The sequence below is a fragment of the Scyliorhinus canicula genome, chromosome 14 (genome assembly GCF_902713615.1).
Source record: "Scyliorhinus canicula chromosome 14, sScyCan1.1, whole genome shotgun sequence".
Taxonomy (NCBI): Eukaryota; Metazoa; Chordata; class Chondrichthyes; order Carcharhiniformes; family Scyliorhinidae; genus Scyliorhinus; species Scyliorhinus canicula.
In genome coordinates this window covers 6,583,606-6,605,343 of record NC_052159.1, presented here as the reverse complement: position 1 = coordinate 6,605,343, position 21,738 = coordinate 6,583,606, and the positions used below count along the sequence as shown (strand labels likewise).

At 50.9% G+C, this 21,738-nt stretch overlaps 1 protein-coding gene across 5 annotated transcripts in view; it reads right to left on the bottom strand.

Moving 5' to 3' along the window:
* The window catches only part of LOC119977213 (cGMP-dependent 3',5'-cyclic phosphodiesterase), a 440,646-nt gene that overhangs the window by 42,420 nt on the left and 376,488 nt on the right, over positions 1-21,738 (bottom strand). For all 5 annotated transcript variants that reach the window (XM_038817928.1, XM_038817926.1, XM_038817924.1 and 2 more), the window contains 3 exons: positions 19,064-19,141; positions 18,046-18,168; positions 8,382-8,452 (listed from right to left, as the gene is read on the bottom strand). In XM_038817928.1, the coding sequence (XP_038673856.1) occupies positions 8,382-8,452; positions 18,046-18,168; positions 19,064-19,141 (272 nt within the window). The remainder of the gene's footprint in view (positions 1-8,381; positions 8,453-18,045; positions 18,169-19,063; positions 19,142-21,738) is intronic.

The window sequence follows — 21,738 nt, the reverse complement described above, 5'->3', positions numbered from 1 at the left end:
TACACAGAGGGAGAATTCAGAATGTCCAATTCACCTAACAGCACATCTTTCGGGACTTGTGGGAGGAAACCGGAGCACCCGGAGGAAACCCACGCAGACACGGGGAGAACGTGCAGACAACACACAGACAGTGACCCAAGCCGGGAATCGAACCTGGGACCCTGGAGCTGTGAAGTAACAGTGCTAACCACTGTGCTACCCACAGTAATAGGCTCAGAGGGATTGTGAATCGTTGGATTTCCCTAACCCAGAGGATGATGGATGCTCCATCGTTGAATAGAGTGAAGGCTGGGACAGGGAAATTTTCTCGGGAATCGGGGATATGGGGAGTGGGCGGGAAGGTGGTGAAGCCTGAAATCAGGTCTGATCGTATTGAGTGGCAGTACAGGCTCGATGGGCTGATTGGCCTCCTCCTCCTGGGATACAGAAATGGGCACTCTGTGGGCACAGTGTTGTCACATGACATCTGGTGCAGTGCGCAGCTGAGGGGAGGTGGGAGAGATGGGGGGGGGGGGCGGGGGGCGAGTGGACAGACCAGACCACCCTCCTTACCACCAGAGGTTGGGAGTAAATATCAGCAGTGCCCGGCGCTATTTTGAAGATGAGGAGGGGAGTTTTCCCTAGTGTGGTGGACAATATTTATTCCCTCAGTCACAAAAACAGGTTCACCTGGCCATTATCACATTGCTGTCTGTGGGATCCTGCTGTGCGCAAATTATCTGCCCCATTTTTTTCCATCACAACAGTGACTGCACTTCAAAAGGCACCTCATTGGCTGTAAAATGCTGGGGTGATGTTAGGGGGCGCTATGTAAATGCCCTTCTTTATCAGACCCATATCCTGCTCTAGGGCAGTTGACTGGGTGCCGAAATGCCCGAGGGTCGGCCCCTGTTAGATCGCTCACAACAGCCAATATTTATTTGCAGGGCTCAGGAAAGCTTCTTCCCTGCCCCGCGCGCCCCTGGCCACCTCTGCCTCACTTTATTGACAACTCAATGGCAATGATGAATGAGGGAACAGCTAACGTGCTCACACAGCAGAGACTTATTTACCCCCGAGACGCTGGGCCGGGCAGAGGATCCAGCGACAGTCATCTAGTGCCCCAGAGAAATGTGCATTTCTCCAGGACCTTCAAGGACATTCCAAGCCACCAGCGACCCAGCATCATTGATGCCTGCAAGATGGCCCCTGGAGCGTGCTGACTCTCTGCAAGCTCTCTCACACAGATCCTCTTCCAACATCTCTTATAGCCATACTAACCCTTTAAAACTTAATTCGAACACTATCTCTAACCTTTTGTGTTTACTTACCGATCTGAAGAAGCTGATGTCTGTGCCTATGTATTTACATCGTGTATTTATGTATGTCCGAGGTTTTATTCATGTACGGAACGATCTGTCTAAAACTGCGCAGAACAATACTTTTCACATTTGGGAAATGTTCCACGTTTGGTAGAATTCCTCTGTTGATTTTGATGGAGGTGGGTTAGCACTGCTGCCTCACGGCGCTAAGGATCCAGGTTCAATCCCGATCCCGGGTCAGTCCGTGTGGAGTTTGCACATTCTCCCCGTGTCTGTGTGGGTCTCTCCGCCACGACCCAAAAAGATATGCAGGGTTGGTGGATCGGCCGTGCTAAATTGCCCCTTAATTGGAACTTTTTTAGATCTTGGTGAAGGGAGAGACGGTCTTTCCCTGAGATGTGTTGATAAAGGACTGGAGTCATCTTGAGGTGGAGGTGAAGACCGATTCTTCGCTACTGTTCTGCGAAGGCTTCAAGCGCGACTTACATAAGAACATAAGAACTCGGAGCAGGAGTCGGCCATCTGGCCCCTCGAGCCTGCTCCACCAGTCAACGAGATCATGGCTGATCTTTTGTGGACTCAGCTCCACTTTCCGGCCTGAACACCATAACCCTTAATCCCTTTATTCTTCAAAAAACTATCTATCTTTACCTTAAAAACATTTAATGAAGGAGCCTCAACTGCTTCACTGGGCAAGGAATTCCATAGATTCACAACCCTTTGGGTGAAGAAGTTCCTCCTAAACTCAGTCCTAAATCTGCTTCCCCTTATTTTGAGGCTATGCCCCCTAGTTCTGCTTTCACCCGCCAGTGGAAACAACCTGCCCGCATCTATTCTATCTATTCCCTTCATAATTTTATATGTTTCTATAAGATCCCCCCCTCATCCTTCTAAATTCCAACGAGTACAGTCCCAGCCTATTCAACCTCTCCTCATAATCCAACCCCTTCAGCTCTGGGATTAACCTAGTGAATCTCCTCTGCACACCCTCCAGTGCCAGTATGTCCTTTCTCAAGTAAGGAGACCAAAACTGAACACAATACTCCAGGTGTGGCCTCACTAACACCTTATACAATTGCAGCATAACCTCCCTAGTCTTAAACTCCATCCCTCTAGCAATGAAGGACAACATTCCATTTGCCTTCTTAATCACCTGTTGCACCTGTAAACCAACTTTCTGTGACTCATGCACTAGCACACCCAGGTCTCTCTACACAGCAGCATGCTTTAATATTTTATCGTTTAAATAATAATCCCGTTTGCTGTTATTCCTACCAAAATGGATGACCTCACATTTGTCAACATTGTATTCCATCTGCCAGACCCTAGCCCATTCACTTAACCTGTCCAAATCCCTCTGCAGACTTCCAGTATCCTCTGCACTTTTTGCTTTACCATTCCTCTTAGTGTCATCTGCAAACTCGGACACATTGCCCTTGGTTCCCAACTCCAAATTATCTATGTAAATTGTGAACAATTGTGGGCCCAACATGGATCCCTGAGGGGCACCACTAGCTACTGATTGCCAACCAGAGAAAAACTTCCTGCATCGGTTCCCATCCCCCTGCCACATTAGTTTAAACTCACCCCAACAGCTCTAGCAAACACCCCCCCCAGGACATCGGTTCCAGTCCTGCCCAGGTGCAGACCGTCCGGTTTGTACTGGTCCTACCTCCCCCAGAACCGGTCCCAATGCCCCAGGAATTTGAATCCCTCCCTCTTGCACCATCTCTCGAGCCACGCATTCATCCTATCTATCCTGACATTCCTACTCTGACTAGCTCGTGGCACTGGTAGCAATCTTGAGATTACTACCTTTGAGGTCCTACTTTTTAGTTTAACTCCTAACTCCCTGAATTCCGCTTCTAGGACTTCATCCAGTTTTTTTACCTATATCGTTGGTGCCTATGTGCACCACAACAGCTGGCTGTTCACCCCCCCCCCCCCCCCCCCCCCAGAATGTCCTGCAGCCGCTCCGAGACATCTTTGACACTTGCACCAGGGAGGCAACATACCATCCTAGAGTCTCGATTGTGTCCACAGAACCGCCTGTCTATTCTTCTTACGATCGAGTCCCCTATCACTATCACTTGGAGACTTGGAGATTCTCTTCTGAGAGATTGGAGATGGCGATGTCATCAGCACAGCGAGATTCCACCAGCAATGCCTGTGTCGTTTTCTTGAGATTACTACCTTTGAGGTCCTACTTTTTAGTTTAACTCCTAACTCCCTGAATTCCGCTTCTAGGACTTCATCCAGTTTTTTTACCTATATCGTTGGTGCCTATGTGCACCACAACAGCTGGCTGTTCACCCCCCCCCCCCCCCCCCCCAGAATGTCCTGCAGCCGCTCCGAGACATCTTTGACACTTGCACCAGGGAGGCAACATACCATCCTAGAGTCTCGATTGTGTCCACAGAACCGCCTGTCTATTCTTCTTACGATCGAGTCCCCTATCACTATCACTTGGAGACTTGGAGATTCTCTTCTGAGAGATTGGAGATGGCGATGTCATCAGCACAGCGAGATTCCACCAGCAATGCCTGTGTCGTTTTCTTCTTGGATGTCAATCAGTTGGGGTTGAAAGGTTTTCCGTCCGTCCTGTAGACGATGTCCATTCCACCGGAAGCTTGTTCCTGACAAGGTGAAGAATGGTGGCGATAAAGATGGAGAAAGAGTGACACATCCCTGCTTGACTCCAGTCTTGACCCCGAAAATTTTGGTCTTATTTCTGTCGGCGAGGACTGTTGCTGGCACCTTGTACTGGAGGAGTCGGAGGATGTTGATGAATTACTCTGGACTGCTGGACTTTGACAGGGTTTTCCACAGTACTTCCTAATTGATTGAGTCAAAAGCCTTGGTCAGGTCGATGAAGGCCATGTAGATTGGTTGTGTTGCCCCTGGAATTTCTCTTGGAGTTGCTGAGCAATGAAACCCATGGGTGGGATTCTCTGACCCCCTGTCGCGCTGCGCTGGTTGGCGGCCGTTGGCAGTGCCCCCCCCCCCCCCCCCCCCCCCCCCGCTCCCAGCGATTCTCCGGCCCACGATGGGCCGAGTGGCCGCCCGTTTTCGGTGAATCCCACCGGCGTAAATCACAACAGGTCCTTACCGGCGGGACCTGGCTCCACGGGCGGCCCGCAGAGTCCCCAGGGGGATCTGGCCCCGAGGGGGTGCCCCCACGGTGGCCTGGCCTGCGATCGGGGCCCACCGATCTGCGGGCCGGCCTGTGCCGTGGGGGCACTCTTTCCCTCCGCACCAGCTGCTGTCAACCTCCGCCATGGCCGGCATGGAGAAGAACGCCCCCTGCGCGTACGCTGGGATGATGCCAGCACACGCTGGCGCTCCCGCGCATGCGCCAACTCACGCCGGTCGGTGGAGGCCCTTCTGCGCCGGCTGACGCAGTGCCAAGCACTCCGGCGCCGGCCTAGCCCCTGAAAGTGCGGAGGATGCCGTACCTTCGGGGCGGCCCGATGCCGGAGTGGTTCACACTATTCCTCGGCGCCGGAGTGCCCCGCCCCACTGGTTCGTGGGGAATCCCGCCCATTGTCTGCTGTTTCACAGTTTGTTCAGGATCCACATTGGTTTTCTGGAAGGATTTCTTCAGAAACTGGGAGCAGGCAGCCAGTGATGATTCAGGTGATGATCTTCCCGGCGATGAAGTATAGGGAGATTCCTCAGGACCTCCTGCAATCCACTTTGTCTCCTTTCTTGAAGATGGTGGTTAAGACCGGGCCATTGGAAGTTGGCAGAAATGTTTTCTCTATCCCAGATTTTCAGCAACAGATATTGAAGATGACAGGTCATCTCCTCTCCTCCAAGTTTAAAAATCCCCAGGAGATCCCGTCCACTCCTGCATTGTTTCCATTCCTCATGTGTTTAATGGTCCCGAGGGGTGCCCCCACGGTGGCCTGGCCTGCGATCGGGGCCCACCGGGACTTTGACTTCGTCCATGCTTGGTGGGAGTCCAAGGTCACCTTTGTTGAGGAGTTGGGTGTACATCCTGATCTATGGTTGTATCATAGTTAGGAGTTCTCTCCATTTTAGCTCCTCCAGCTAAATCGCTGGCTTTTAAAGCAGACCAAGCAGGCCAGCAGCACGGTTCGATTCCCGTACCAGCCTCCCCGAACAGGCGCCGGAATGTGGCGACTAGGGGCTTTTCACAGTAACTTCATTGAAGCCTACTCGTGACAATAAGCGATTTTCATTTCATTTCAAAGGCCGATGTTTACTCTGTCTTTCGAGAGGGTTCCGTCCTTACCCTGCATGGGTTTGAGGCCTAGGGTATTGCCTATGTATTGCCTTGATGGCTCTGAAGGTGCCCTGGGTTTCGTGTTTCTCAGTGAGTGGTTGCAGATCCTTAGCTTTCTCAGTCCCCCATTGGTTCTTGATTTCCCCAGTTTTCCTTTGTACCTCCGCCTTGGCTAATTGATGAGCTCTCCTCTTTGCCTTTCTGGGTAGATTGCTTTGCCAGGTGCGGAGAGCTTTCCTCTTCCTGTCAATGAGGTCTGGGATGCAGTGGTCTTTCCCGCTGAAACAGTCTTGATGTTTCCTGTTCTTGGAGCCAATGGTTCCTTCACAGCCTGAGACAATGGCTGTCTTCAGCTCTTCCCAGTTACTCTGTCCAACAGTATAACTGTTCGGGGGCCTAAACACTACTCCCACCAGAGCTTTCTGACTCTTCCTAATCTCCACCCATTTTGACTCTACTTCCTGATCTGAACCAAGATCCTTTCGCAGTAATGTCCTGATGTCATCCTTTACTATCAGTGCTACCCCTTCTCCTTGTGCATTCTATCAATCTTTTTAAAACTGTATGGCCTGGAATATAAATTTCCCAACCTTGGCCATCTTGCAACCATGTTTCTGTAACAATTAGATCCAAGCCATTTATCATTCTCAGAGTCGGAGAGTCACTGGGCTGTACAGCACGAAGAGAGGCCCTTTGGCCCATCAAGTCTGTGCCGGCCATCAAGCACCGATCTACTCTAATCCCATTTTCCAGCACTTGGTCCGCGGCCTTGTACATTCCGGCATTTCAAACGTTCATCTAAATGCTTCTTAAATGTTGTGAGGGTCTCTGCCTCCACCACCCTTTCAGGCAACGAGTTCCAGATTCCCACCACCCTCTGGGCGAAAGGGTTTTTCCTCAAACCCCCTCTAACCCTCCTGCCCCTTCCCTTAAATCTGTGCTCCCTGGATATTGATCCCCCTACTACATAGACGTACATAGAACATTACAGCGCAGTACAGGCCCTTCGGCCCTCGATGTTGCGCCGTCCTGTGAAACCCCTCTAAAGCCCATCTACACTATTCCCTTATCATCCATATGTTTATCCAATGACCATTTGAATGCCCTTAGTGTTGGCGAGTCCACTACTGTTGCAGCCAGGGAATTCCACGCCCTTACTACTCTCTGAGTAAAGAACCTACCTCTGACATCTGTCCTATATCTATCTCCCCTCGTGCTGGACATCACCATCCGAGGAAAAAGGCTCTCACTGTCCACCCTATCTAATCCTCTGATCATCTTGTATGCCTCAATTAAGTCACCTCTTAACCTTCTTCTCTCTAACGAAAACAGCCTCAAGTCCCTCAGCCTTCCCTCTTAAGATCTTCCCTCCTTACCAGGCAACATCCTTGTAAATCTCTGTACCCTTTCCAATGCTTCCACATCCTTTCTATAATGCGGCGACCAGAACTGCACACAATATTCCAAGAACTGCAACATGACCTCATGGCTCCGAAACTCAATTCCTCTACCAATAAAAGCTAACACACCGTACGCCTTCTTAACAACCCTCTCAACCTGGGTGGCAACTTTCAGGGATCTATGAGCACTCGGGGTGTCTTAACATTCATGGCCAAGGGCCAAGTGCTGGCAAATGGGATTGGGTGGGCAGGTCAGGTGTTTTTCATGTGTTGGTGCAGATTCGATGGGCCGAAGGGCCTCTTCTGCACTGTATTATTCTGTGGTTCTGTGTGATTCTGTGATCTATACAGCTCTCTAGTTTTGCTACTAGTTCATCAACCTTATTGTGGATGTGAAATGAAATGAAAATCGCTTATTGTCACAAGTAGACTTCAATGAAGTTACTGTGAAAAGCCCCTAGTCGCCACATTCTGGCGCCTGTTCAGGGGAGGCTGGTACAGGAATTGAGCCGTGCTGCTGGCCTGCCTTGTTCTGCTTTCAAAGCCAGCGATTTAGCCCAGTGTGCTAAACCAGTCCCTATATGTTTTATGCGTTCAGGTAAAGAACCTTTTAGTTTTATTTTTTTTACTGCTTTTCGTGGTATGGACCTTATTTGCTGGCACAGAATTGCCAGAAATTTTCTGCCCCCCCCCCGCAACCAGTTCCACTCGTCTTGTTTTTTTTAACCAAATCACCGATCTGTATTTCTTCCTCAATTTTTCTTTTGGGGTTTTTACATTTCCTTTCCAATTTCCTTTCCGCACTCCCCCTCCCTCCTCCTTCTTCGTGCTGAGCCCTGCCCATGTCCCGAGGTAAATAAATCAGCCCGGTTTGAGTGAAGCCTGCCCCAGCGGATCAGCCCCCTCTTTCCTCGGTATCGGTGCCAACGCCCGACGGATCAGAACCCCTTCCTTCGTCCCGTAGCAAATTTTGAGCCAGGTGTTTAATTCTCTTTCACAGAGACTTCGCTGCAGTGTTAACGTTGGCCTCCTGGTGACACTAATGATTATCAATCTGCTGGAGCCTCTGCCAAAATGGCTCAGGTACCAGGCAAGAGCTGATTCCTTATCCGGTTCTGATTGTCCTAAAGTGCTGAAGAACCAAAGCGATGCTTTTTTGAAGATCCCCCCCCCCCCCCCCCCCGTTACTGACTCGAACATATAATCACCGTTCCTCCATCGTTACCTCCATCAAAATGCACCAGCTTCGCAGAGCAACTGGGGGGAGGGGGGGGGGGGGAGTGAGGAAAGCAAGTCTCAAACATTTAACTTAACTGGCAGCCACGGAGAACCGTAATCAAAGGCTACGCTGATCCTGAAATGTCCTCACCCTACTCGAGAACCAGACCCTCTCACCCAGAGACTGGTGCGGAGCCCGGAGTCGAATACTACCTTGTCAAAGTATGAATATCAATCTTGTAGTTGGTGGTGAATCCCATATCCTCAAACATACTCAGCAAAGCCTGGAATCAGAAGAAAAAGATCCATGTTATTGCCAAGGGCATTGACAGAAGCGAGCTGCCTGTCTACTGCACGCATGAGCGCTTTCAAATTCCCGAGCCTGGGGACAAGAGTCAGGTATTCAATGTGAAAAACCCCGAGAGTCATTCCCTTGATTAGAGAGTGGAGACTTTGGGGAACCCACTGTCACATGACGTGTTGGGGAGGAGACGCAGAGATGTATACATTGAGCGTGTCAAAATAGTGAGCAGAACGCAAACAACTGGACCCATCCTTCCTTCCATGTCTCCCCCTTTCTGACCCCTTTCCCTCCTTCAGCCCTTCTTCCCTCCTTCCACCTGCCTTCTCCTCTCTGACCGTCTTCCCTGACTCCATCCATCCTCTGTTGTGATGTCACCTCCTGGGAAAGGCAATAAATGGGGAAGGTTGAGACGTGAGGGATACGGAGTGGTCAGACCATGGATGCAGTGATCTGCTTCGAACACCTCATGGTGACTTGTTAGTTACTTAAACACAAGAACACTGGCGATGTTCACAAAGAAATTACAACATCAACAACACGCGCCAACAACAGAAGAAGAAAGAAACTCAACCGAATAAATCCATAAAGTTTGGACTCAAATTATTTTATTAAAATTGGACTCATAAATATTAATTGGCTTTGTATAATCATCAATATCATCACAACTTGTACATATCATCATTTATCGACCTGTTTTGTACCATTTTCTTGAACGAAGTACAGAACATATGTAAAAAGAAAAAAGGGGGATGTACTGATCTGCATCACTGTATATACACAAGGGGTTAATGTAAATACACTACAACTAAGTAAGCACTAGAACATAGAACATACAGTGCAGAAGGACGCCATTCGACCCATCGAGTCTGCACCGACCCACTTAAGCCCTCACCTCCACCCTATCCCTGTAACCCAATAACCCCTCCTAACCTTTTGGACACTCAGGGCAATTTACCATGACCAATCCACCTAATCTGCACGTCTTTGGACTGTGGGAGGAAACCGGAGCACCCGGAAGAAATCCACCCAGACACAGGGAGAACGTGCAGACTCCGCACAGACAGTGACCCAGCCGGGAATCGAACCTGAGACCCCGGAGCTGTGAAACCACAGTGCTAGCCACTTGTGCTACCGAGCTGCTCGACGGTAGCACGCGTGATGTATAAATGAGCAGACAGGAAGTTAGGGGGGCACTCTTCACAGGAACGGCAGCTAGTGAGCAGGACACAGGCAGACAGCTCTCATGTAACAAACAGTATAAGATCTGGAGAGAGAACAAACTTACACAATAAAGCATTTACTTCAACTGCAAGACTATCAGCTTTATTCAGACACAAGGAGTAATATAACGGAGCTGAAATTAGGGCAAGGACATGTTATGAGGATCCCAGACCATATGGTGAAATCTGAATCTCAACACTGATACGTTTCCTGACAATACTATTCACAGAAAGCAGCATTGCTTATCTCTGCCTCTGAGCAGATCACCCAGAATCCCAGCACTCCCTTTTTATATTCTCTTAAATAAATGAATGATCTAATCGTAATGATTCAAAGGATGACAGCCCAAAGTGGGGCATTGTAATTAAAACAGAAAAACACCCACACCCTTTTTATACGTGCTCAAGATACCTAATCAATCAACACCCTCCACTTGACGATCCTTAAACAGGACGTGTGATGTAACATTAGCAGACACTCATGTCAACTACAAACATCAGTTGGGGTCGCTTTTCACACTGTAAATTTATCACCATTCCATTCCAAAATCTCCTTCCATAGTTAAGGGTAAGGTTCAACTCCATTAGCTTGCTGAAGCTCTGACAATCTGAGTTTATATTCCATTTCCCCCCCCTCTTTTTTAACTTTTTGGTTGCCTTTTGCTAATTCTCTCCCTGTAATTCCATCTCTCTCTTTAACTCCACCCCACCCTCTCTTTCACTGGCCATTCTTTTGATCACCCGTTGTGGCTCAGGGTCAAAGTCTGTCTGATTACAACAACAACTTATATTATTGTGGTAGGCTATATTAGGGGTATCGCGGTACCTAGGTGGGATGTACCTTATACTGGAGTGTGAGTGGTAGAACCTGCCTGCTGGCTCCGCCCATCAGGCGGAGTATAAGAGTCTGTGTTTCACCCACAGCACTCATTCTGTACCGGAGCTGCTGGGGTAACTACTTGTTCATTAAAGCCTTCAATTGGGGGGGTGTTCTGCCCACGACGATGTCTCGGGCACTAATCTCCCTGATCCTGAAGTGTGATAAGGACCCCTTGCAGTGCGGTTCATACAGGCTGATTTCACTGCTGAATGTAGACGGCAAGTTGCTGGCGAAGATCTTGGCCACTGGAATAGAGGACTGGGTGCCGGGGGTGATACATGAAGATCAGACGGGTTTTGTGAAGGGGAGGCAGCTGAACACTAACGTGCGAAGGCTGCTAAATGTGATAATGATGCCGGCAGCAGAAGGAGAGGCGGAGATTGTGGTGGCATTGGATGCGGAGAAGGCCTTTGACAGGGTTGAGTGGGGGTACTTGTGGGAGGTGTTGGAGAGGTTCGGGTTTGGGGTGGGGTTTATTAAAAGGGTGAGGTTGCTGTACGAGGCCCCGATGGCGAGTGTAGTGACAAATGGGAGGAGGTCCGAGTACTTCAGGCTCCACCGTGGGACGAGGCAGGGGTGCCCCCTGTCCCCCTTGCTTTTTGTGCTGGCAATTGAGCCTCTTGCCATGGCTCTTAGGGAGTCGAGGAGGTGGAGGGGTTTGGCGCGAGGTGGGGAGGAGCACCGAGTGTCGCTGTATGCGGGTGACTTGCTGCTGTGTGTAGCAGACCCGGTGGGGGGAATGCCGGAGGTGATGGAGATTCTTGCTGAGTTCGGGAGTTTCTCGGGATATAAATTGAACCTGGGCAAGAGTGAGCTGTTTGTCGTACACCCGGGAGATCAGGAGGAGGGGATTGGCAGGCTCCCGCTAAAGAGGGCAGTGAGGAGTTTTAGGTACCTGGGGGTTCAGGTGGCTAGGAGCTGGGGGACTCTGCACAAGCTCAAATTTACTAGGTTGGTGGAGCAGATGGAGGAGGAATTTAAAAGGTGGGACATGCTGGCGTTGGCGGGTAGAGTACAGTCCGTTAAAATGACGATGCTCCCGAGGTTTTTGTTTTTCTTTCAGTGCCTCCCCATTTTTGTTCCGAGGGCCTTTTTTAGGAGGGTGAACAGCAGCATTCTGGGATTTGTTTGGGCGCACGGGACTCCGAGGGTAAGGAGGGTCTTTTTGGAGTGGGGCAGGGATAGAGGGGGGCTGGCGCTGCCCAACTTCTCTGGGTACTGTTGGGCGGCTAACGTCTCGATGGTACGTAAGTGGGTAATGGATGGGGAGGGGGCAGCATGGAAACGGATGGAGATGGCGTCCTGTGGAGGCACGAGCCTGAAAGCACTGGTAACGGCGCCGCTGCCGCTCCCTCCAATGAGGTGCACTACGAGCCCAGTGGTGGCGGCTACCCTCAAAATTTGGAGGCAGTGGAGGCGACACAGGGGGGAAGCGGGGGGCTCGGTGGAGGCCCCGCTGCGGGGGAACCACCGGTTTGTCCCAGGGAACATGGATGGCGGGTTCCTGGGGTGGCACAGGGCGGGCATTAGGAAGTTGGGAGACCTGTTTATTGACAGGAGGTTCGCGAGCCTTGGTGAACTGGAGAAGTTTGAGCTCCCCCCGGGGAATATGTTCAGGTACCTTCAGGTCAAGGAGTTTGCTAGGCGACAGGTGGAGGGGTTCCCTTTGTTGCCCCCGCGGGGGTAAGGGATAGGGTGCTTTCGGGGGTGTGGGTCGGGGATGAGAAGGTGTCTGACATCTACCAGGTTACGCAGGAGGTGGGGGAGGCGTCGGTAGAGGAGCTGAAGGCTAAGTGGGAGGTGGAGCTGGGAGAGCAGATTGAGGAGGGGACATGGGCGGACGCCCTGGAGAGGGTGAACTCCTCCTCTTCATGCGCGAGGCTTAGCCTCATCCAGTTCAAGGTGCTGCACCGGGTCCACATGTCCGGATCTAGGATGAGTAGGTTCTTTGGGGGTGAAGACAGGTGCGTCAGGTGTTCGGGGAGTCCAGCGAACCATGCCCATATGTTCTGGGCATGCCTGGCACTGGAGGAGTTCTGGAAGGGGGTGGCGGGGACGGTGTCGAGGGTGGTGGGATCCAGGGTCAAGCCAGGTTGGGGACTCACGATATTTAGGGTTGGGGTGGAGCCGGGAGTGCAGGAGGCGAAAGAGGCCGATGTCTTGGCCTTTGCGTCCCTAGTAGCCCGGCGGAGGATCTTGCTGCAGTGGAAAGATGCGAGACCTCCGAGTGTGGAGACCTGGATTAATGACATGGCGGGATTCATTCAGCTGGAGAGGGTCAAATTCGCCCTGAGGGGGTCGGTACAAGGGTTCTTTAGGAGGTGGCAGCCTTTCCTCGACTTTCTGGCTCAACGATAAGGTCAGCAGCAGCAGCAGCAACCCGGGAGGGAGGGGGGGGAAAGGGTGGGGGGGGGGTTTAGGGGGATAGTGTTTAAGTTAATTTGCTTATTGTTAATTTATTCTGTTGTTTATTGGGGTTGGGGGGGGGGGGTTTGTTATATGCGTTGTTACGGGTGCCGGGGGGTGTTTATTATTATTATTGTTATTGTTATTATTGTTTTGTTGATATATATTTTTCAAAAAATTTCAATAAAAATTATTTAATAAAAAAAAGTATTCAATTGGACTATAATATGGCTTCAGTAGTGATTGATCGTGCATCAATTAGTATAGCACCTTTAACATAGTCACAGGATTCACAGAATCGCAGAATTGTTACAGTACAGAGGGAGGCCATTCGGCCAGTCAGGCCTGCGCCTTATAATAATAATAATCTTTATTATTGTCACAAGTAGGCTGACATTAACACTGCAATGAAGTTACTGTGAAAAGCCCCTAGTCGCCACATTCCGGCGCCTGTTCGGGTACACGAAGGGAGAATTCAGAATGTCCAATTTACCTAACATGCTTCTTTCGGGACTTGTGGGAGGAAACTGGAGCTCCCGGAGGAAACCCACGCAGACACGGGGAGAACGTGCAGACTGTGCCTGCTCTCAATGAGCAATTCACCGAGAGCCATACTCCGCCTTCTCCCAGTAATGCTTCACATTAACCCTCCCTATCTTCTCATCTGCCCTCCTGCATCTTATTCCTCTCTGCTTCCGACTCTCTGCTTTGCAACTCACCCCATACCGTGTCAAAGCATCGAGTGAAGAAATTTCAACCTGTAATCTCCAGTCTCCGCAACAGCCTCCCAACCCCAGCTGACTCTTAACAATCTTGACAAAAGGCAGTGTTGGTCGAACACATTCTCCATGATTTCCCAAGTCCAAAAACATGGAACGTAAGCCCGTAACAAATAGGAGCTGAGGTTGGACAAGACAGCCCTGTGGAATTATCATAACGATCAGCATTACAAGGATTAATGTAGCACCAAGAGTAGCCACTAGATGGAGCCGCAGATACTACTATATAGAATCATAGAATCTGAAGTGCAGAAGGAGGCCATTCGGCCCATCAAGTCTGCACCGGCCCTTGGAAAGAGCACCCTATCTTGAAAAGGGAATTGGATAATCATTATTATTTTTTATTCGTTCATGGGATGTGGGCATCGCTGGCTGGCCCAGCATTTATTGCCCCTCCCTGAGGGGCAGTTAAGAGTCACCCACATCGCTGTGGGTCTGGAGTCACATGTAGGCCAGGTCGGGTAAGGGCGGCAGATTTCCTTCCCTAAAGGACATTAGTGAACCAGATGGGTTTTTATAACAATTGACAATAGTTTCATGGTGACTTTTAATTCCAGGTTTTTATCGAATTCAAATTTCACCATCTGCAGTGGCGGGAATTGAACCTGGGTCCCGGGGCATTACCCTGAATCTTTGGATTGCTGGTCCAGCGACAGTACCACTGCGCCACTGCCTCCCCATTTTATCATCATGATAATCATTATCGCTTGCAGAGTTATGGGGAAAGGCAGACCCATGGCAATAAGTGAGTCTCTCCTGCAGAGAGGCAATGGTTGAATCGCCTCCCTCTGTGCTGTCAACATTCAGGTTCTGTGTTCCCTGATTCTACACAATCAGCTTTAACTTTTACTGCCCCCCACAAAATAGATATTAGGAGATTCACCTCTAACTCCAGATAATTTGAGGTAATCCTGCAGGTTCGCACAGTAATATGAGTCGAAGTTGGTAGTGTGATTGTATTACGAGGAACTACATTGATCTTTTAGAAAACTAAGAATAGATCTTCAAAAAAAGGGAGGTTCTGTTTTTGAGAAAGGCACAGTTTCTTCTCCATTCGCTGCTGTGCATTCAGTTGCTTGAGTCCCAAGCTCTGGTATTCCCTCCCCAAAAACTCTCTCTATCGCTCACTCTCTCTCTCTCTCTCTGTCTCTCTCTCTCTCACTCCCTGGGGGCGATTCTCCAAAATGGACACCAAGTGTTCGCGCAATCGCGAACCGGGCCCAGGTACGACCAATTCTGTCCCCCCACAGGGGGCCAGCACGGCGCTGGAGCGGTTCACGCCTCCCTTCCCGGCGCCAAATGGGCGTCGTGCCGACCTGCGCATGCGCGGGGACTTCTTTAGCGCGCCGGCTCCGACTCAACATGGCGTCAGTGTTCAGGATCAAATGCTGCCTTGATGTCAGGGAGTCACTATCCCCTCACCTCTGGCTTTCAGCTCTTTGTTTTTACAAGGCTGTAATGAGGTCAGGAGCTGAGTGGCCCTGGCGGTACCCAAACTGAGCGTCCGTGAGCAGGTTATTGCTGAGTAAGTGCCACAAGGGGGCAAGTGGTTAGCACTGTTGCTTCACAGAGCTATGGATCCAGGTTCGATTCCCGGCTTGCGTCACTGTGCGGAGTCTGCACATTCTCCCCGTGTCTGCGTGGGTTTCCTCCGGGTGCTCCGATTTTCCTCCCACAAGCCCCGAAAGACGTGCTTGTTAGGTGAATTGGACATTCTGAATTCTCCCTCCGTGTACCCGAACAGGCGCCGGAATGTAGCGACTAGGGGTTTTCACAGTAACTTCATTGCAGTGTTAATGTAAGCCTACTTGTGACAATAAAGATTATTATTACTATTGGTAGCACTGTTGACGACGCCTTCCATCACTTTGCTAATGATGGAGAGTAGACTGATAGGGCGGTAATTGGTTGGGTTGGATTTGTCCTGTTTCTTGTGTACAGGACACACTTGGGCAAGTTTCCACATTGCCAGGTAGATGCCAGTGTTGTAGCTGTACTGGAACAGCTTGGCTAGGGGTTACGGCAAGTTCTGGAGCACAAGTAATATTGCCGGAATATTGTCTGGGCCTTTGCAGTGTCCAGTGCCTTCGGCCATTTCTTGATATGACATGGAGTGAATCGTATTGGCTGCAAACTAACATCTGTGATGCTGGGGACCTCCGGAGGAGACCGAGATGGATCATCCACTCGGCACTTCTGGCTGAAGATTGTTGCGAATACCTCAGCCTTGTCTTGAGCACTGACCTGCTGGGCTCCTCCATCATTTGAGGATGGGGATATTTGTGGAGCCTCCTCCTCCAGTGAGTTGTTTAATTGTCCACCACCATTCACAGGTGGATGTGGCAGGACTGCAGAGCTGGGATCTGATGTGTTGGTTGTGGAATCGCTTGGCTGTCTATTACTTGCTGCTCCCACTGTTCTACACACAAGTCCTGTGTTGTATCTTCACCAGGTTGACACCTCATTTTTCAATCTACCTCATGTTGCTCCTGGCATGCTCTCCTACACTCTTCACTGAACCAGGGTTGATTCCCTGGCTGGGTGGTAATGGTAGAGTGGGGGTTATGCCAGCCCATGAGGTGCAGATTGTGGTTGAATACAATTCTGCTGCTGCTGATGGCCCACAGCGCCTCCTGGAAGCCCAGTCCTGAGTTGTTGTCTTGATAGTGGGGGATACAGCGATGGTAATGCAACTGAATATCAAGGGGCAATGGTTAGATCCTCTCTTGTAGGAGATAGTCATTGTCTGGCACTTGCGTGACGCGAATGTAACTTGCCACTTGTCAGCCCGAGCCTGGATATTGCCCAAGTCTTGTTGCATTTGTACATGGACTGCCTCATTATCTGAGGAGTCGAGAATGGTGCTGAACATTGTGCAGTCATCCGCAAACATCGCCGCCACTTCTGACCTTATGTTCGAAGGGAGGTCATTGATGAAGCAGCTGAAGATGGTTGGGTCCAGGACACTACCCTGAGGACCTCGTGCAGTGATGTCCTGGAGCCGAGATGAGTGACCTCCAAAAAGGTCATGACCTTTGGTGGATTGGCCATGATAAATTGCCCTTCGTAACCGAAAAGGTTAGGAGGGGTTATTGGGTTACGGGGATAGGGTGTAAGTGAAGGCTTAAGTGGGTCGGTGCAGACTCGATGGGCCGAATGGCCTCCTTCTGCACTGTATGTTCTATAGTTTAAAAAGCAGGACAATTTTCCATTGTGCCGGGTATGACTCCAGCTATCATAGAGGTTTCCTCCTGATTCCCATCGGCTCCAATTTTGCTAAGAGCTCCTTGATGCCATACTCAGTCTTAAAACATACAGTGCAGAAGGAGGCCATTCGGCCCATCGAGTCTGCACCGACCCACTTAAGCCCTCAGTTCAACCCTATCCCCGTAACCCAATAACCCCTCCTAACCTTTTTTGGTCACTTCGGACAATTTATCACGGCCAATCCACCTAACCTGCACGTCTTTGGACTGTGGGAGGAAACCGGAGCACCCGGAGGAAACCCACGCAGGCACGGGGAGAACGTGCAGACTCCGCACAGACAGTGACCCAGCGGGGAATCGAACCTGGGACCCTGACGCTGTGAAGACACAGTGCCATCCACTTGCGCTACCGTTCTACCCAAAATTTGATTCAAATTTCACCATCTGCAGTGGCTGGATTTGAACCTGGGACCCCAGAGCACTCTGAGTCTTTGGATTACTTGTCCAGTGACAATACCACTATGCCACCCTCTTGATGCCAAGGGCAGTCACTCTCACCTTAATAATTGTCCACAACTATGTTGCGAATTCTAATTACTTGTTTTATTTCCACCTTCTGCCATGTTGATTTTTCACGAAACCAATAATTTATCTATCCACCTCTGTAACTTTCTTCCTCGTGCACTTAAATATTTTTCCTTTTGAAGGATCTCTTGTTATTGGCCACACCTTGTGATTGTGGGTTCCTCATGCTTGCCCATCCATAATTGCCCTTGAACTGTGCATCTCGCTCGGCCAATTCACCACTTTGCTCGGGGTCTGGAGTCACATGTAGGCCGGGTAAGGAGGGCCGACTTCCTTCCCTCAAGGACGTTAAGTGAACCAGATGGGTTTTTACAACAATCGACAATGGTTTCATGGTCACCGTCTGTGGGACTGGCTTTAAATTCCAGATTTATTCAATGGCTTTGAATTCCACTAGCGGCCGGGGTGGGATTTGAACCCATTAGTCTGGGCCTCTGGATTACTAGCCCAGTAACATTACCACTACACCACCAGCAGCGCCCCAGCAATAAGCTTACCATGGTGGTGTTGCCTTCAGGAATAGAGCGGGGTGTGAAGGAGAATTTGGAAAAGTCTTGGTGAATTTCATCGACTGGTTGTATGCCGTACCTCAGCATTTTCAACACCTCTTCGTTGGTGACCTGCAATTAACACAAGATCCATTAACAACGACAAAAGCCCATTTGACCCAACAAGACTGTCACTCTTTGGCGTCCACTCAGCTTGCAGACTCAATCCATTCTAACTCCAAGATCGAGTCGGCTTTCTCATCCTCCACCTTCTCATCATCAACACTTCATCCAAACCTCTCCTGCCTCTGATGGTGCAGCCAGTGACATCCACAGGTTAACTCTTACTGACCCTCAGTACTGACCCTCTGACAGTGCGGCACTCCCTCAGTACTGACTCTCTGACAGTGCAGCACTCCCTCAGTACTGACCCTCTGACAGTGCGGCACTCCCTCAGCACTGACCCTCTGACAGTGCGGCACTCTCAGTACTGACCCTCTGACAGTGCAGCACTCCCTCAGTACTGACCCTCTGACAGTGCAGCACTCCCTCAGTACTGACCCTCTGACAGTGCAGCGCTCCCTCAGTACTGACCCTCTGACAGTGCAGCACTCCCTCAGTACTGACCCTCTGACAGTGCAGCACTCCCTCAGTACTGACCATCTGACAGTGTGGCACTCCCTCAGTACTGACCCTCTGACAGTGCAGCACTCCCTCAGTACTGACCCTCTGACAGTGCAGCGCTCCCTCAGTACTGACCCACTGACAGTGCAGCACTCCCTCAGTACTGACCCTCTGACAGTGCAGCACATCCTCAGTACTGACCCTCTGTCAGTGCAGCACATCCTCAGTACTGACCCTCTGACAGTACAGCACTCCCTCAGCAGTGACCCTCTGACAGTGCAGCACTCCCTCAGCAGTGACCCTCTGACAGTGCAGCACTCCCTCAGTACTGTACATGGAGTGCCAGTCTGAATTATTGCTCAAAAGATAAAATTGGTTAGATATCAGTTAGGAGTTTCCTCACCTTCAGGTGGTACATCATCATCTCATTCGCCAGGTGACTCCGGTACTGGGCTTCGTGAACCTTTTTGTACAACAGTGACTGTGTGGAGATAAAAAGAAATGGTCAAAAAGATCCAGTGTCACCACTGCTTATTCCAACTTATGCAACTAAGTATTCGCAGCGCATTCCATTGTTTGTCTGCCTCCCATAAATCGTGGAGGCTCTTATGGTCTCGTCGAGCACTCCGAAACACACCCCTGACAAAGTTAGTGGTCAAATCTACAATCTTAAAATCTTACGGCGCTGGAAGTGGCCATTCAGCCCATGGTGACTATGCTAGCCCATTGAAAGAGGCATTGATTTAGTCGATTTCCCTACTGTGTTCTCCATTGCTGTGGAATTTCCTGGTCCATTTCCGCATGCCTACCCAATTTGACTGGATCTCGATGAGGGAGGGCTCACCGCTCACAGGTTGCCGTTTCCCCTTCGACTGGTATGGGGGTCACGTGTGCAAAAGGGTTCGCCTGTGCTGGACTGGAGACGTTGCGCTGAGATTCAAGTAGGGTCCAGTTCTGAAAACTCGTATCGGACCCGAAAGGTCAACTCTGCTTCTCTCACCCTGGACGCTGCCAGACCTGCTGAACATTTCCAGCATTCTCTGTTGTCATCACTTTGTGGAGGGCGGAAACACACAACTGCAGCAGGTCCTCCAGGAGGTGGAGAGGAGATGATTCTGGAGTCTGGGCCTGCACCTGGAGACTCCTGGACACCAGAGCTGATTGTCCAGAGTAGAGTGACATAGCAGGCCGGAATGGGGTGATATCGGACTGGGGAAGTGGGATATCGGACTGGGGAAGTGGGAAATGGGACTGGGGGAGTGGGATATCGGACTGGAGGAGTGGGATATCGGACTGGGGAGTGGGATATCGGACTGGGGAAGTGGGAAATGGGACTGGGGGAGTGGGATATCAGACTGGGGGAGTGGGATATCGGACTGGGGAAATGGGAAATGGGACTGGGGAAGTGGGATATTGGACTGGGGAAGTGGGAATTGGGACTGGGGGAGTGGGATATCAGACTGGGGGAGTGGGATATCGGACTGGGGGAGTGGGATATCGGACTGGGAGAGTGGGATATCGGACTGGGGGAGTGGGATATCGGACTGGGGGAGTGGGATATGGGACCGGAGGAGTGGGATATCGGACTGGGGGAGTGGGATATCGGACTGGAGGAATGGGATATCAGACTGGGGGAGTGGGATATCGGACTGGAGGAGTGGGATATGGGACTGCGGGAGTGGGAAATAGGACTGGGGGAGTGGGATATCGGACTGGGGGAGTGGAATATGGGACTGGGGGAGTGGGAAATGGGACTGGGGGAGTGGGAAATGGGACTGGGGGAGTAACATATCAGGCCGGAATGGTGTGATATCGGACTGGGGGAGTGGGATATGGGACTGGAGGAGTGGGATATGGGATTGGAGGAGTGGGATATCGGACTGGGGGAGTGGTATATCGGACTGGAGGAATGGGATATCAGACTGGGGGAGTGGGATATCGGAATGGGGGAGTGGGATATCGGACTGGGGGAGTGGGATATTGGACTGGGGAGTGAGATATGTAACTGGGGGAGTGGGATATCGGACTGGGGGAGTGGGATATCGGACTGGGGAGAGAGATATGGGACTGGGGAAGTGGGTTACGGGACTGGGGAAGAGGGTTATGGGACTGGGGGAGTGGGATATCAGACTTGGGGAGTGGGATATGTGACTGGGATCTGGGATATGGAAATGGGGAGTTTGATGTGTGGAGTTTGATATGGACGTGGCGAGTGTGACCTGGAAGTGGGGAGTGGTATATGGTACAGGGGAGTGTGATGTGGGACAGGGGAGTGGGATATCGAACATGGAGAGTTGGATATCAGACTGCGGGAGTGGGATGGGAACTGGGGGAGTGGGATATCAGACTGGGGGGTGGGATATAACTCGGATGTGGGATATGACTGGGTCGTGCGATATCAGACTGGGGTGCAGGATATTGGACTGCAGGGGAGATATAGACTGGAAGAGAGGGATATCAGGCTGGGATGCAGGATAGGACAGGGGGATTGGGATTTAAGACTGGGAGAGTGATATATTGGACTGGGGAATGGGACATCAGACTGCGGAATGGGATATCGGACTAGAGATTGGAGTATCGAACAGGGGGAGTGGGATATCAGACTGGATATGGATTATGGACTGGGGGAATGGGATATCAGACTGGGAGAGTGGGATATCGGACTGGGGGAGTGGGATATCAGACTGGGGAAGGGGGATATCGGACTGGGGAGTGGGATATGGGACTGGGGGAGTGGGATATCGGAATGGATATGGATTATGGACTGGGGGAGTGGGATATCAGACTGGGGGAGTGGGATATCGGACTGGGAGAGTGGGATATCGGACTGGGGGAGTGGGATATCAGACTGGGGAAGGGGGATATCGGACTGGGGGAGTGGGATATCGGATTGGGGGAGTGGGATATATCGGACTGGGGGAGTGGGATATCGGACTGGGGGAGTGGGATATCGGACAGGGGGAGTGGGATATCGGACTGGAGGAGTGGAATATCGGACAGGGGGAGTGCGATATCAGACTGGAGAGTGGAATATCGGACTGGGGGAGTGGGATATCGGACAGGGGGAGTGGGATATCG